The sequence below is a fragment of the Lonchura striata genome, chromosome 30, assembly GCF_050655825.1.
Source record: "Lonchura striata isolate lonStrDom1 chromosome 30, ASM5065582v1, whole genome shotgun sequence".
Lineage (NCBI taxonomy): Eukaryota > Metazoa > Chordata > Aves > Passeriformes > Estrildidae > Lonchura > Lonchura striata.
The window spans coordinates 8,563,699-8,580,490 of NC_140732.1; the positions used below are offsets into that span (position 1 = coordinate 8,563,699).

The window sequence follows — 16,792 nt, forward strand, 5'->3', positions numbered from 1 at the left end:
GTTGGAGTGGCCTGGAAGGGCCAAAAGTGAGGTTGGAGTGGCCTGGAAGGGCCAAAAGTGAGGTTGGAAGGGTCAGAAGTGAGATTGGAATGGTCTGGAAGGGCCAGAAGTGAGGTTGGAATGGCTTGGAAGGGCCAAAAGTGAGGTTGGAATGGTCTGGAATGGCCAGAAGTGAGGTTGGAAGGGTCAGAAGTGAGATTGGAATGGTCTGGAAGGGCCAGAAGTGAGGTTGGAGTGGCCTGGAAGGGCCTGAGAGCACCAGGAGGGAGATTGGAATGGTCTGGAAGGGCCAAAAGTGAGATTGGAATGGTCTGGAAGGGCCAGAAGTCAGGTTGGAATGGCCTGGAAGGGCCAAAAGTGAGATTGGAATGGCCTGGAATGGCCAGAAGTGAGGTTGGAAGGGTCAGAAGTGAGATTGGAATGGCCTGGAAGGGCCAGAAGTCAGGTTGGAATGGTCTGGAAGGGCCAGAAGTGAGGTTGGAGTGGCCTGGAAGGGCCAAAAGTGAGGTTGGAAGGGCCAGAAGTGAGGTTGGAATGGCCTGGAAGGGCCAAAAGTAAGATTGGAATGGTAAAAAGTGAGATTTAAATGGTCTGGAAGGGCCAGAAGAGAGATTGGAATGGCCTGGAAGGGCCAAAAGTGAGTTAGGGCTGGGCTGGAAATGCCAAAAATGAGATTGAAGTGGCCAAAAGTGAGCCTGAAATGGCCTGGAATGGCCAAAAATTGAGATTGAAGTGGCCTGGAGTGGCAAAAAATGAGATTGAAGTGGTTTGGAAGGGCCAAAAATGAGATTGAAACAGCTTGAAAGGGCCAAAAGTGAGATTTAAACAGCTTGGAAGGGCCAGAGATGAGATTGAAATGGCTTGGAATGGCCAAAAATTGCTTTAAACCAGGCTGAAAGTGACAAAAATAAGATGAAAATGGCTTAAAAGGGACAGAACTGGGGAAAAACCACAGGCTGAAGACAGCCAGGAATGAGTTCTATAAAATGCAACCAGAAGTGATAAAAATGAGTTAGAACCTGCCTGAAAGCAGCCAAAAATGAGTTAAAATAGACCTGAAAATGCCAAAAGCAGCCTGGAAGTTGGAAAAGTGAGATAAAACCTGACCAGAAGGGTTGAGAGTGAGGTAAAAATGTCCCGAAAGTGCCAAAAATCAGTTTAAAACAGCCTGAAAGTGCCAAAGGGGAGAGGAACTGGCCCAAATCCAGGAAAAGGAGCGAAAGGCAGCGCAAAAACCACCAGAAAGGACTTGAAAAATTACCTGAATTGAGGCAAAAACGAGAAGAAACCGCCTGAACCCGAAGTGAGCTGAAAGCAAAAGTGAATAAAAATGCCTGAAAATGAGAAATCGCACTGAAACCCCCAAGGTGAACTAAAAACTGCCTAAAACCACCCCGAAAAGAGCAAAAAAAGGGAGGTGGAACCACCAAAAAATGAGGGAAAACAGCGCAGGAACGTGGAAGAAGAGGCTAAAAATGCCCCAAACTGAGCTAGAAGCACCCTGAAATGAGCTGAAATAGCCAAAAAATGGGCAAATAGGGATTTAAACACCCCAAAAGGGGCAAAAACACAGGAAAATGAGTAAAACACAATGAAACCACCTAAAAATGAACAAAAAAACCCCGATGAAACCACCCAAAAATGAGAAAAAAACCCCACATTGAAACCACCTGAAAATGAGAAAAAAAACCCAATGAAAACAAGCAAAAAAATCTGTTGAAAACGGGCAAAAACAAGCAAAAAAATCACTGAAAACACCCAAAAAAACATATTAAAAAACCCCAATGAAACCACTTGAAAATGAGCAAAGAAACCCAATGAAACCACCCAAAAATGAGCAAAAAAAACCCACATTGAAAACAAGCAAAAAATAACATTGAAACCACCCCAAAAATAAAACAAAAACCCCAATGAAACCACCCAAAAATGAGCAAAAAAACCCACATTGAAAATAAGCAAAAAACCATTGAAACCACCCAAAAATGAGAAAAAATACCATTGAAACCACCCCAAAAATAAAACAAAAACCCCATTGAAGCCACGCAAAAATGAGCATAAAAAACCATTGAGACCACCTAAAAATGAGCAAAAATCATTGAAACCACCCAAAAATGAATAAAAAACCCCATTGGAACCACTGAAAAACAAGGAAAATCTGCTAAAACTCCTCAAAAATGAGCAAAAAATCCCATTAAAACCACCCAAAAATGAGCAAAAAAACCTCATTGAAACCCCCCAAAAATTAACACAAAAAACCCCCATTGGAACCACCCAAAAATTGAGAAAAAACCACATTGAAACCACCCAAAACTGAGCAAAAATCTGCTAAAACCCCCCCAAAACCAGCAAAAATCCCCATTCAAACCCAAAAATGAGCAATAAAAAGCCATTGAAACCACCCAAAAATTAACACACAAAAAAAGATTGGAACCATTCAAAACTGAGAAAAAAAATCCACTAAAACCCAAAAAAATTAGAAAAAAATCCCCATTAACACCCAAAAACGAGCAAAAATTGCAATTAAAACCCAAAAATTATCAAAAACCCCATTAATCCCCTCAAAAATGAGCAATAATCCACCAAAACCCCCAGAAATGAGCAATAATCCCTCAAAAAATGAGCAATAATCTGCTAAAACCCCCCAAAAAATGAGGAAAAAATCCCCATTAAACCCCAAAAAACGATCAAAAATCCACTAAAAGCCCCAAAACGAGCAGAAATCCCCCCAAAAATGGGCAAAAATCCACTAAAACTCCCCCAAAAAACGAGCAAAAATCCCTGTTAAAACCCTTGATAAACGAGCAAAAATCCCTGTTAAAACCCCTGAAAAACGAGCAAAAATCCGCATTAAAACCCCCAAAAAATGAGCAAAAAACCGCATTAAACCCCAGAAAACGATCAAAAATCCACTAAAAGCCCCAAAACGAGCACAAATCCCCCAAAAAATGGGAAAAAATCCCCATTAAAACCCCCAAAAAACGAGCAAAATCCCCATTAAACCCCCAAAAAACGATCAAAAATCCGCATTAAAACCCCTGAAAAATGATCAAAAATCCCCATTAAACCCCCAAAAATCGATCCAAAACCCCATTAAAACCCTCCAAAAAACGAGCAAAAATCCCCCCAAAAACGGGAAAAAATCCCCATTAAACCCCCAAAAATCGATCCAAAACCCCACTAAAACCCCCCAAAAAACGAGCAAAAATCCCCCCAAAAATGGGAAAAAATCCCCATTAAACCCCCAAAAGACGATCAAAAAACCCCATTAAAACCCCCAAAAAACGAGCAAAAATCCCCCCAAAAATGGGAAAAAATCCCCATTAAACCCCCAAAAAACGATCAAAAAACCCCATTAAACCCCCAAAAAACGATCAAAAATCCCCATTAAACCCCCAAAAAACGATCAAAAAACCCCATTAAAACCCCCAAAAAACGATCAAAAATCCCATTAAAACCCCCGAAAAACGATCAAAAATCCCCATTAAACCCCCAAAAAACGATCAAAAATCCCCATTAAAACCCCCAAAAAACGATCAAAAATCCCCATTAAACCCCCAAAAAACGATCAAAAATCCCCATTAAACCCCCAAAAAACGATCAAAAATCCCGTTAAAACCCCCGAAATCGACCCAAACCGCCATTAAACCCCAAAAATGGGTCGGAAAGGCCCAAAATGATCAAAAAGCCCCGAACCCCCCCAAAGGGAGCGGCGCTCAGCCCCCGGCTCTTGCAGGAGGAGGACGAGGTCCCCGACGACGAGACCGTGAACCAGATGATCGCCCGGCACGAGGAGGAGTTCGACCTCTTCATGGTGAGGAGGAGGAGCGGGAGGAAGGCCACGGGGGGAGATGGGGAGGAGGAGGAGGAGGAGATGAAGATCTTGGGAGGAGGAGGAGGAGAAGGAGAGGAGGAGGAGGAGGAGATGGGGAGGAAGAGGAGATGGGGAGGAGGAGGAGATTAAGATCTTGGGAGGAGGAGGAGGAGAAGGAGAGGAGGAGGAAGAGGAGGAGATGGGGAGGAAGGCCACGGGGGGAGATGGGGAGATGGGGAGGAGGAAGAGGAGGAGATGGGGAGGAAGAGGAGCACGAGATGGGGAGGAAGAGGAGGAGGAGATGATCTTGGGAGGAGGAAGAGGAGCAGGAGATGGGGAGGAGGAGCAGGAGATGGGGAGGAAGAGGAGGAGATGTGGAGGAAGAGGAGATGGGGAGGAGGGGGAGGAGGAGGAGGAGGAGATGGGGAGGAAGAGGAGCACGAGATGGGGAGGAGGAGGAGGAGGAGATGATCTTGGGAGGAGGAAGAGGAGAAGGAGAGGAGGAGGAAGAGATGAAGATCTTGGGAGGAGGAGGAGGAGCAGCAGGAGATGAGGAAGAGGAGGAGGAGATGGGGAGGAAGAGGAGATGGGGAGGAAGAGGAGGAGGAGGAGATGGGGAGGAAGAGCAGCCGAGGAGGAGGAGGAGGAGATGGGGAAGGAGGGAAGAGGAGCTGGAGATGAGGAGGAGGAGGAGGAGGAGATGAAGATCTTGGGAGGAGGAGGAGGAGCAGGAGATGGGGAGGAAGAGAAAGAGGAGATGGGGAGGAAGAGGAGGAGATGGGGAGGAGCAGGAGATGAAGATCTTGGGAGGAGGAAGAGGATAAGGAGCAGAGGAGGAGGAGCAGGAGATGGGGAGGAAGAGGAGCAGGAGATGAGGAAGAGGAGCAGGAGATGGGGAGGAAGAGCAGCCGAGGAGGACGAGGAGGAGATGGGGAAGGAGGGAAGGGGAGAGGGAGGAAGAGGAGCTGGAGATGAAGATCTTGGGAGGAGGAGGAGCAGCAGGAGATGAGGAAGAGGAGGAGATGGGGGAGGCAGAAAGGGGAGCGGGAGGAAGAGGAGCAGGAGATGAAGATCTTGGGAGGAGGAGGAGGAGCAGGAGATGAGGAGGAAGAGGAGCAGGAGATGGGGAGGAAGAGCGGCCAAGGAGGAGGAGGAGGAGATGGGGGAGGCGGGAAGGGGAGCGGGAGGAAGAGGAGCAGGAGATGAAGATCTTGGGAGGAGGAGGAGGAGCAGGAGATGAGGAGGAAGAGGAGCAGGAGATGGGGAGGAAGAGCGGCCAAGGAGGAGGAGGAGGAGATGGGGGAGGCGGGAAGGGGAGCGGGAGGAAGAGGAGCTGGAGATGAGGAGGAGGAGGAGGAGATGGGGAGGAAGAGGGGGATGAAGAGGGGATGAAGAGCCCCAGGTAGCCTTGCTGACCCCCCGGTAGCCCAAATCCCCCCAGGTACCCCCAGGTGTGTCCCCACCCCCCAGGTACCCCAGGTACCCCAGCCCCCCAGGTACCCCAGCCCCCCAGGTACCCCCAGGTACCCCAGGTACCCCCAGCCCCCCAGGTGTGTCCCCAGGTACCCCAGGTACCCCCAGGTGTGTCCCCAGGTACCCCCATCCCCCCAGGTACCCCAGGTGCCCCCCAGGTACCCCAGCCCCCCAGGTACCCCAGGTGTGTCCCCAGCCCCCCAGCCCCCCAGGTACCCCAGGTACCCCAGCCCCCCAGGTGTGTCCCCACCCCCCAGGTACCCCAGCCCCCCAGGTGTGTCCCCACCCCCCAGGTACCCCAGCCCCCCAGGTCCCCCAGGTGCCCCCAGGTACCCCAGGTGTGTCCCCACCCCCCAGGTACCCCGCAGCCCCCCAGGTCCCCCAGCCCCCCAGGTACCCCAGGTACCCCCAGCCCCCCAGGTACCCCCAGGTCCCCCAGGTACCCCCAGCCCCCCAGGTGTGTCCCCAGCCCCCAGGTACCCCCAGGTCCCCCAGGTCCCCCAGGTACCCCCAGGTACCCCAGGTGTGTCCCCAGCCCCCCAGCCCCCCAGGTACCCCAGCCCCCAGGTACCCCAGGCACCCCCCAGGTACCCCAGGCAACCCCCAGGTACCCCCCAGGTACCCGGGTACCCCAGGTACCCCAGCCCCCCAGGTACCCCCAGCCCCCCAGGTGTGTCCCCAGCCCCCCAGGTACCCCAGGTCCCCCAGGTCCCCCAGGTACCCCGCAGCCCCCCAGGTACCCCAGGTGTGTCCCCAGCCCCCCAGGTGTGTCCCCAGCCCCCCAGGTGTGTCCCCATCCCCCAGGTGTGTCCCCAGCCCCCCAGGTGTGTCCCCAGCCCCCCAGGTGTGTCCCCAGCCCCCCAGGTACCCCAGGTACCCCAGGTCCCCCATGTCCCCCACACCCCACATCCCCGCCCCCGCAGCGCATGGACCTGGACCGGCGGCGCGAGGAGGCGCGGAACCCGCGGCGCAAGCCGCGGCTGATGGAGGAGGACGAGCTGCCCTCGTGGATCCTCAAGGACGACGCCGAGGTGGAGCGCCTCACCTGCGAGGAGGAGGAGGAGAAGATGTTCGGCCGCGGCTCCCGCCACCGCAAGGAGGTCGACTACAGCGACTCCCTGACCGAGAAGCAGTGGCTCAAGGTGGGGCCGGGCGCCGGGGGCACCTGGGGGGGTGGGGACACACCTGGGGGGGTGGGGACACACCTGGGGTACATGGGGGCACACCTGGGGTACCTGGGGACACACCTGGGGGGGTGGGGACACACCTGGGGGGGTGGGGACATACCTGGGGGGGTGGGGACATACCTGGGGGGGTGGGGACACACCTGGGGGCACACCTGGGGGTACCTGGGGTACCTGGGGACACACCTGGGGTACATGGGGGCACACCTGGGGGGGTGGGGACACACCTGGGGTACATGGGGGCACACCTGGGGTACATGGGGGCACACCTGGGGGGGTGGGGACACACCTGGGGTACCTGGGGACACACCTGGGGTACATGGGGACACACCTGGGGTACATGGGGACACACCTGGGGTACATGGGGGCACACCTGGGGGGGTGGGGACACACCTGGGGGGTGGGGACACACCTGGGGTACCTGGGGACACACCTGGGGTACATGGGGACACACCTGGGGTACCTGGGGACACACCTGGGGGGGTGGGGACACACCTGGGGGCACACCTGGGGGTACCTGGGGTACCTGGGGACACACCTGGGGTACCTGGGGGGTGGGGACACACCTGGGGGCACACCTGGGGGTACCTGGGGTACCTGGGGACACACCTGGGGGTACATGGGGACACACCTGGGGTACCTGGGGGCACCTGGGGTACCTGGGGACACACCTGGGGGTACATGGGGACACACCTGGGGTACCTGGGGGCACACCTGGGGGTACCTGGGGTACCTGGGGTACCTGGGGACACACCTGGGGGTACCTGGGGTACCTGGGGGTACCTGGGGTACCTGGGGTACCTGGGGGCACACCTGGGGGTACCTGGGGTACCTGGGGGTACCTGGGGTACCTGGGGACACACCTGGGGGTACCTGGGGTACCTGGGGTACCTGGGGGGGTGGGGACACACCTGGGGGTACCTGGGGGGATGGGGACACACCTGGGGGTACCTGGGGGGCACCTGGGGGTACCTGGGGTACCTGGGGGTACCTGGGGGTACATGGGGGTACCTGGGGGGGTGGGGACACACCTGGGGGTGCCTGGGGGGCACCTGGAGGGTGGGGACACAACTGGAGACACTCCTGTGGGGATGGGGACACACGGGACACACCTGGGGGTACCTGGGGACACACCTGGGGGGCACCTGGAGGAGGAGATCAAGGAGTTCCCCTATTCCCCGTTCCCATCCCCACGTCCCAGCTGTCCCCAGGCCATCGAGGAGGAGATCAAGGAGTTCCCCCGTTCCCCATTCCCATCCCCACGTCCCGGCTGTCCCCGTTCCACCGAGGAGCTCCTCCATTCCCATCCCCACGTCCCAGCTGTCCCCATTCCACCGAGGAGGAGATCAAGGAGTTCCCCTATTCCCCGTTCCTGTCCCCACGTCCCGGCTGTCCCCAGGCCATCGAGGAGTTCCCCCGTTCCCCGTTCCCATCCCCACGTCCCGGCTGTCCCCGTTCCACCGAGGAGCCTCCCCCATCCCCGTTCCCACGTCCCAGCTGTCCCCATTCCACCGAGGAGGAGATCGAGGAGTTCCCCCGTTCCCCGTTCCCATCCCCACGTCCCAGCTGTCCCCATTCCACCGAGGAGGAGATCGAGGAGTTCCCCCATTCCCCGTTCCCATCCCCACGTCCCGGCTGTCCCCGTTCCACCGAGGAGCCTCCCCCATCCCCGTTCCCATGTCCCGGCTGTCCCCGTTCCACTGAGGAGTTCCTCTATTCCCCGTTCCCACGTCCTGGCTGTCCCCATTCCACCGAGGAGGAGATCGAGGAGTTCCTCCATTCCCCATTCCCCGTTCCCACGTCCCGGCTGTCCCCATTCCACCGAGGAGCTCCTCCATTCCCATCCCCACGTCCCGGCTGTCCCCATTCCACCGAGGAGTTCCCCCGTTCCCCGTTCCCCGTCCCCATCCCCACGTCCCGGCTGTCCCCATTCCATCGAGGAGGAGATCGAGGAGTTCCTCCGTTCCCCGTTCCCATCCCCACGTCCTGGCTGTCCCCGTTCCACCGAGGAGTTCCTCCATTCCTCATTCCCTGTTCCCACGTCCCGGCTGTCGCCATTCCACCAAGGAGTTCCTCCATTCCTCATTCCCATCCCCACGTCCCGGCTGTCTCCGTTCCACCGAGGAGCTCCCCCGTTCCCTGTTCCCGTTCCCACGTCCCAGCTGTCCCCGTTCCACCGAGGAGTTCCCCCATCCCCACGTCCCGGCTGTCCCCATTCCACCAAGGAGTTCCTCCATTCCCCGTCCCCATCCCCACGTCCCGGCTGTCTCCGTTCCACCAAGGAGCTCCTCCATTCCCATCCCCATGTCCCAGCTGTCCCCGTTCCACTGAGGAGGAGATCAAGGAGTTCCCCCGTTCCCCGTTCCCATCCCCACGTCCTGGCTGTCCCCATTCCACCGAGGAGGAGATCAAGGAGTTCCTCCATTCCCCGTTCCCATCCCCACGTCCCGGCTGTCCCCATTCCACCAAGGAGGAGATCGAGGAGTTCCTCCATTCCCCGTCCCCATCCCCACGTCCCGGCTGTCCCCGTTCCACCGAGGAGTTCCCCTGTTCCTCATTCCCGTTCCCACGTCCCGGCTGTCCCCAGGCCATCGAGGAGGGCACCCTGGAGGAGATCGAGGAGGAGGTGCGGCAGAAGAAGTCCTCTCGCAAGCGCAAGCGCGAGCCCGAGGGTCCCGCGGGGCCGGCGCCGGGTGCCCGCGCCCGCGACAAGGACGACGAGAGCCGCAAGCAGAAGAAGCGCGGCCGGCCCCCGGCCGAGAAGCTCTCCCCGAACCCGCCCCCCCTGACCCGCAAGATGCGCAAGATCGTCGACGCCGTCATCAAGTACAAGGACAGGTGGGCCGCGGCCGGGCCCGGGGCTCCTGGGGGTTCCTGGGGGGTTCCTGGGGGGTTTCTGGGGGTTCCAGGGGGTTCCTGGTGGTCCTGGAGGTTCCTGGTGGTTCCTGAGGGGTTCCAGGGGGTTCCTGGAGGTTCCTGGAGGTTCCTGGGGGTTCCTGGAGGTTCCTGGGGGTTCCTGGAGGTTCCTGGGGGTTCCTGGATGTTCCTGGTGGTTCCTGAGGGGTTCCTGAGGGGTTCCTGGAGGTTCCTGGGGGTTCCTGGGGGTTCCTGGAGGTTCCTGGAGGTTCCTGGGGGTTCCTGGGGGGTTCCTGGGGGCTTCCTGGAGGTTCCAGGGGGTTCCTGGTGGTCCTGGAGGTTCCTGGGGGTTCCTGGGGGTTCCTGGAGCTTCCTGGGGGTTCCTGGGGGTTCCTGGGTGTTCCTGGGGGTTCCTGGGGGTTCCTGGAGCTTCCTGGAGCTTCCTGGAGGTTCCTGGGGGTTCCTGGGGGTTCCTGGCGGCTCCTGGGGGTTCCTGAGGGGTTCCTGAGGGGTTCCTGAGGGGTTCCTGGAGCTCCCTGGGGGTTCCTGGAGGTTCCAGGGGGTTCCTGGAGGTTCCCAGGGGGTTCCTAAAGGTTCCTAAAGGTTCTTGGGGGTTCCTGGGGATTCCTAAAGGTTCTTGGGGGTTCCTGGAGGTTCCTAAAGGTTCCTGGGGGTTCCTGGAGGTTCCTGGGGGGGTCATGGAGCTTCCTGGAGGTTCCTGAGGGGCTCCTGGAGGTTCCTGGAGGTTCCTGGGGGTTCCTGGGTGTTCTTGGGGGTTCCTGGAGGTTCCTGGGGGTTCCTGGAGGTTCCTGGGGGTTCCTGAGGGGTTTCTGGGGGTTCCAGGGGGTTCCTGGAGCTTCCCAGGGGGTTCCTAAAGGTTCCTAAAGGTTCTTGGGGGTTCCTGGGGGTTCCTGGGGGTTCCTAAAGGTTCTTGGGGGTTCCTGGGGGTTCCTGGAGGTTCCTAAAGGTTCCTGGGGGTTCCTGGGGGTTCCTGGTGGTTCTGGAGGTTCCTGGGGGTTCCTGGGGGTTCTTGGGGGTTCCTAAAGGTTCCTGGGGGTTCCTAAAGGTTCCTGGTGGTCCTGGAGGTTCCTGGGGGTTCCTGGGGGTTCATGGAGGTTCCTGGGGGGTTCATGGAGCTTCCTGGGGGTTCCTGGAGCTCCCTGGGGGTTCCTGGTGGTCCTGGAGCTTCCTGGGGGTTCCTAAAGGTTCCTGGGGCTTCCTGGGGGTTCTTGGGGGTTCCTGGGGGTTCCTGGGGGGGATTCAGGTGGGATGATGATGATGATGATGATGATGATGATGATGAGGATGAGGAGATGATGAGGATGAAGGGACGATGGCACTGAGGATGATGGGATGATGAGGATGAAGATGATGAAGATGACGGGATGATGATGATGAGGATGAGGAGATGATGAGGATGAAGATGAGGATGATGAGGAGATGACGAGGATGACGAGGATGACGGGATGATGAGGATGAAGGGATGATGGCAGTGAGGATGATGAGGATGAGGATGACGAGGATGAGGATGACGGGGATGATGAGGAGATGATGGAATGATGAGGATGAGGATGACGAGGATGACGAGGATGAGGATGATGAGGAGAGGATGAGGATGATGATGATGACGGGATGACGAGGATGAGGATGACGAGGATGACGAGGATGAGGAAGAGGAGGATGAGGATGAGGAAGAGGAGGATGAGGAAGGCCGCCCCTCACGCCTCTCCCCCCGCAGCAGCAGCGGGCGGCAGCTGAGCGAGGTTTTCATCCAGCTCCCGTCCCGCAAGGAGCTCCCGGAGTACTACGAGCTCATCCGCAAGCCCGTGGACTTCAAAAAGATCAAGGTGCCACCGGATCCCCGGATCCCCAGATCCACCGGATCCACTGGGGCGGCGACTGGGGTCGGGAATTCACAGCCCCAAAAGCCCCAAAAATCCCCCGGGATTGGGATCGGGAATTGCCAAAAAAGCCCCAAAAATTCTCCAGGATTGGGATTGGGAATTCTCAAAAAAGCCCCAAAAAGCCCCTCTGGACTGGGAATTCTCAGCCTCAAAAATCCCCAAAAAGCCTCAAAAATCCCCCAGGATTGGGATTGGGAATTATCCAAAAAGCACCAGAAATCCCCCAGGATTGGGATTGGGAATTATCCAAAAAGCACCAGAAATCCCCCAGGATTGGGATTGGGAATTATCCAAAAAGCACCAGAAATCCCCCAGGATTGGGATTGGGAATGCTCAACCCCAGAAATCCCCCAGGATTGGGATTGGGAATTATCCAAAAAGCACCAGAAATCCCCCAGGATTGGGATTGGGAATGCTCAGCACCAGAAATCCCCCAGGATTGGGATTGGGAATTATCCAAAAAGCACCAGAAATCCCCCAGGATTGGGATTGGGAATGCTCAGCACCAGAAATCCCCCAGGATTGGGATTGGGAATGCTCAGCGCCAGAAATCCCCCAGGATTGGGATTGGGAATTATCCAAAAAGCACCAGAAATCCCCCAGGATTGGGATTGGGAATGCTCAGCACCAGAAATCCCCCAGGATTGGGATTGGGAATGCTCAGCACCAGAAATCCCCCAGGATTGGGATTGGGAATTATCCAAAAAGCACCAGAAATCCCCCAGGATTGGGATTGGGAATGCTCAGCACCAGAAATCCCCCAGGATTGGTGAAACAATGAGGGAAAAGGAGGATTCTGAGGGACCTGGTTGGGGTGAGGGTGAGGGCACGGCCTGCACTCCCTGCCCATGGTGGGCTGGAGTGGGTGGATCCCTGTGGATCCCTCCTGGATCCCTGGGAACCCTTCCCAATCCCTCCTGGATCCCTGGGAACCCTTCCCAATCCCTCCTGGATCCCTGGGAACCCTTCCCAGTCCCTCCTGGATCCCTGTGGATCCCTGGGAACCCTTCCCAATCCCTCCTGGATCCCTGGGAACCCTTCCCAATCCCTCCTGGATCCCTGGGAACCCTTCCCAATCCCCTCTGGATCCCTGGGAACCCTTCCCAATCCCTCCTGTGGATCCCTGGGAACCCTTCCCAATCCCTCCTAGATCCCTGTGGATCCCTGTGAACCCTTCCCAATCCCTCCTGGATCCCTGTGAACCCTTCCCAGATCCCTGTGGATCCCTCCTGGATCCCTGGGAAGCCTTTCCAATCCCTCTGGATCCCCACTGGGTCCCTCCCAGATCCCTGTGAACCCTTCCCAATCCCTCCTGGATCCCTGGGGACCCTTCCCGATCCCTCTGGATCCTTCCTGGATCCCTACAAACCCTCCCTGACCCTTCCTGGATCCCTGTGGATCCCTCTGGATCCCTGTGAACCCTTCCCAATCCCTCCCGGATCCCAGTGGATCCCTGTGGACCCTTCCCAATCTTTCATGAATCCCTGGGAACCCTTCCCGATCCCTCTGGATCCCTGGGAACTCTTCCCAATCCCTCCTGGATCCCCGTGGGTCCCTCCTGAATCCCGGCAGATCCCTCTGGATCCCCGTGGGTCCCTCCCGGGTCCCACTGATCCCGGTGGATCCCCGTGGGTCCCTCCCGGGTCCCGCAGATCCCGGCGGGTCCCTTTGATCCGGGTGGATCCCTCCCGGGTCTGATCCCGGTTCCCGGTGCAGGAGCGGATCCGGAACCACAAGTACCGGAGCCTGAACGACCTGGAGAAGGACGTGATGCTGCTGTGCCAGAACGCGCAGACCTTCAACCTGGAGGGCTCCCTGGTACCGGGAACCGGGAATGGGAAACGGGAAACGGGAATGGGAATCGGGAACCGGGAATGGGAACCGGGAATGGGGAATGGGAACCGGGAAACGGGAACGGGGAATGGGAACCGGGAATGGGAAACGGGAACCGGGAATGGGAACCGGGAAACGGGAATGGGAACCGGGAATGGGAACCTTCAACCTCGAGGGCTCCCTGGTACCGGGAACGGGAATGGGAACGGGAAACAGGAAATGGGAATGGGAAACGGGAAACGGGAATGGGAATGGGAACGGGAATGGGAACTGGGAATGGGAACCTTCAACCTGGAGGGCTCCCTGGTACCGGGAACGGGAACTGGGAATGGGAAACGGGAACCGGGAATGGGAATGGGAACCTTCAACCTGGAGGGCTCCCTGGTACCGGGAACCGGGAATGGGAACCGGGAATGGGAAACGGGAACCGGGAATGGGAACCGGGAATGGGAACCGGGAATGGGAACCTTCAACCTCGAGGGCTCCCTGGTACCGGGAACCGGGAACGGGAACCGGGAATGGGAAACGGGAATGGGAATGAGAAACGGGAATGGGAACCTTCAACCTGGAGGGCTCCCTGGTACCGGGAACGGGAACGGGAACGGGAACCGGGAACCGGGAATGGGAACCGGGAATGGGAACCTTCAACCTGGAGGGCTCCCTGGTACTGGGAACGGGAACGGGAACCGGGAACCGGGAATGGGAACCGGGAATGGGAAACGGGAATGGGAAACGGGAATGGGAACCTTCAACCTCGAGGGCTCCCTGGTACCGGGAACGGGAATGGGAACCGGGAATGGGAACCGGGAATGGGAACCGGGAATGGGAATGGGAACCGGGAAACGGGAAACGGGAATGAGAAACGGGAATGGGAACCTTCAACCTGGAGGGCTCCTTGGTACCGGGAACCGGGAACCGGGAATGGGAACCGGGAATGGGAATGGGAACCGGGAATGGGAACGGGAACCGGGAATGGGAACCGGGAAACAGGAATGGGAACCGGGAATGGGAAACGGGAATGGGAACCTTCAACCTGGAGGGCTCCCTGGTACCGGGAACGGGAACCGGGAACCGGGAATGGGAACCGGGAATGGGAACCTTCAACCTCGAGGGCTCCCTGGTACCGGGAACGGGAACCGGGAAACGGGAATGGGAAACGGGAATGGGAAACGGGAAACGGGAATGGTGCCAGGAATGGGCCAGGAATGGCACCGGGAACGGTGCCAGGAATGGGCTGGGTGGCACCGGGAACGGCACCGGGAAGGGCTGGGGATGGCCTGGAAGGTTCTGGAGCGATCTGGAATGGGCTGAAGTGTCCAGAAGTGACCAGGGATGACCAGGAGTGACCGGCAGTGACCAGGGATGACCGGCAGTGACCGGGAATGACCGGCAGTGACCGGCAGTGACCTGGATGACCGGCAGTGACCGGCAGTGACCAGGGATGACCGGCAGTGACCGGCAGTGACCGGCAGTGACCAGGGATGACCAGGGATGACCGGGATGACCGGCAGTGACCGGCAGTGACCGGGATGACCGGGATGACCGGGGATGACCGGGGATGACCGGGGATGACCAGCAGTGACCGGCAGTGACCGGGATGACCAGGGATGACCAGGGATGACCAGGGATGACCAGCAGTGACCGGCAGTGACCGGGATGACCAGGGATGACCAGGGATGACCGGGGATGACCAGCAGTGACCGGCAGTGACCGGGATGACCAGGGATGACCAGGGATGACCGGGGATGACCGGCAGTGACCAGGGATGACCAGGGATGACCGGCAGTGACCAGGGATGACCAGGGATGACCGGGGATGACCGGCAGTGACCAGGGATGACCGGCAGTGACCGGCAGTGACCGGCAGTGACCGCGGCCCGTCCCCAGATCTACGAGGACTCCATCGTGCTCCAGTCCGTGTTCACCAGCGTCCGGCAGAAGGTGGAGAAGGAGGAGGAGAGCGACGGAGAGGAGAGCGAGGAGGAGGAGGAGGGAGAGGAGGAAGGATCCGAGTCCGAGGGTGGGCCTGGGGGCGCCTGGGATCCCTGGGATCCCTGGGATCCGTGGGATGGGATCCGTGGGATGGGATCCGTGGGATGGGATCGATGGGTGGGATGGGGTGGATGGGATTGGGGTGGGATCCATGGGATGGGATCAGTGGGATCAATGGGATGGGATCAATGGGTGGGATGGGGTGGATAGGATTGGGGTGGGATCCATGGGATGGGATCAGTGGGATCCATGGGATTGGGATGGGATTCATGGGATGGGATCCATGGGATCCATGGGATGGGATCCATGGGATGGGATCAGTGGGATCCATGGGATGGGATCAGTGGGATGGGATCCATGGGTGGGATGGGGTGGATGGGATTGGGGTGGGATCCATGGGATAGGATCAGTGGGATCAATGGGATCGGGATGGGATCAGTGGGATTGGGATGGGATCCATTGGATGGGATCAGTGGGAGCCATTGGATGGAATCGGGATGGGATCAGGATGGGATTGGGATGGATCGGTGGGATCGGGATGGGATCCATTGGATGGGATCAGTGGGATCTGGGATGGGATCAGGATGGGATCGGGATGGATCAGTGGGATCAGTGGGATCGGGATGGGATCCATTGGATGGGATCAGTGGGAGCCATTGGATGGAATCGGGATGGGATCGGGATGGGATCCATTGGATGGGATCAGTGGGATCTGGGGTGGGATCTGGGGTGGGATCGGGATGGATCAGTGGGATCGGGATGGGATCCATTGGATGGGATCAGTGGGATCGGGACGGGATCGGGATGGGATCAGTGGGATCGGGATGGGATCCATTGGATGGGTCAGTGGGATCGGGATGGGATCTGGGATGGGATAGGGATGGGATCGGGATGGATCAGTGGGATCGGGATGGGATCCATTGGATGGGATCAGTGGGATCGGGACGGGATCGGGATGGGATCAGTGGGATCGGGATGGGATCCATTGGATGGGTCAGTGGGATCGGGATGGGATCTGGGATGGGATAGGGATGGGATCGGGATGGATCAGTGGGATCGGGATGGGATCCATTGGATGGGATCAGTGGGAGCCATTGGATGGAATCGGGATGGGATCGGTGGGATCGGGATGGGATCAGTGGGATCGGGATGGGATCTGGGGTGGGATCGGGATGGAGTTGGGATCCGGGCTGACGCGGAGGCTCGGCCCCAGCCCGCTCGGTGAAGGTGAAGATCCGCCTGGGCCGCAAGGAGAAGGTTCCGGAACGTGGGAAAGGCCGGCGCCGGGGCGGGCGGGGGGGGCGGCCCAAACCCCTCCTGAGCGACGACGAGAGCGAGGACGAGCAGGAGGAGGTGAGGGCCGGGGGATCCCGATCCCGGATCCGGGGGAGATCCCGATCCCAGATCAGGGGGAGACCCCGATCCCGGATCCGGGGGAGATCCCAAATCCGGGGGAGACCCCAATCCCAGATCCGGGGGAGATCCCAAATCCGGGGGAGATCCCAGATCCGGGAGAGACTCCGTGTCCGGGGGAGATCCCGATCCCGGATCCAGGGGAGACCCCGATCCCAGATCCGGGGGAGATCCCAAATCCGGGAGAGACCCCACGTCTGGGGGAGACCCCGATCCCAAATCTGGGGGAGATCCCGGATCCCAAATCCTTGGGGAGAGACCCCGAGCCCAGATTCGGGAGAGATCCCGATCCCAGATCCGGAGGAGATCCCAAATCCGGGGGAGATC

General features: G+C 58.3%; 1 protein-coding gene across 5 annotated transcripts in view; it reads left to right on the top strand.

Annotated features, from left to right (window-relative positions):
* SMARCA4 (SWI/SNF related BAF chromatin remodeling complex subunit ATPase 4) overlaps positions 1 to 16,792 on the top strand; it is a 63,354-nt gene that overhangs the window by 44,126 nt on the left and 2,436 nt on the right. For 3 of the 5 annotated variants that reach the window (XM_085563304.1, XM_085563308.1, XM_085563306.1), the window contains 7 exons: positions 3,734 to 3,811; positions 6,208 to 6,426; positions 9,056 to 9,306; positions 11,063 to 11,171; positions 12,945 to 13,046; positions 14,948 to 15,080; positions 16,266 to 16,405. In XM_085563304.1, the coding sequence (XP_085419430.1) occupies positions 3,734 to 3,811; positions 6,208 to 6,426; positions 9,056 to 9,306; positions 11,063 to 11,171; positions 12,945 to 13,046; positions 14,948 to 15,080; positions 16,266 to 16,405 (1,032 nt within the window). The remainder of the gene's footprint in view (positions 1 to 3,733; positions 3,812 to 6,207; positions 6,427 to 9,055; positions 9,307 to 11,062; positions 11,172 to 12,944; positions 13,047 to 14,947; positions 15,081 to 16,265; positions 16,406 to 16,792) is intronic. The other 2 variants (XM_085563305.1, XM_085563309.1) reach the window with 1 other exon arrangement.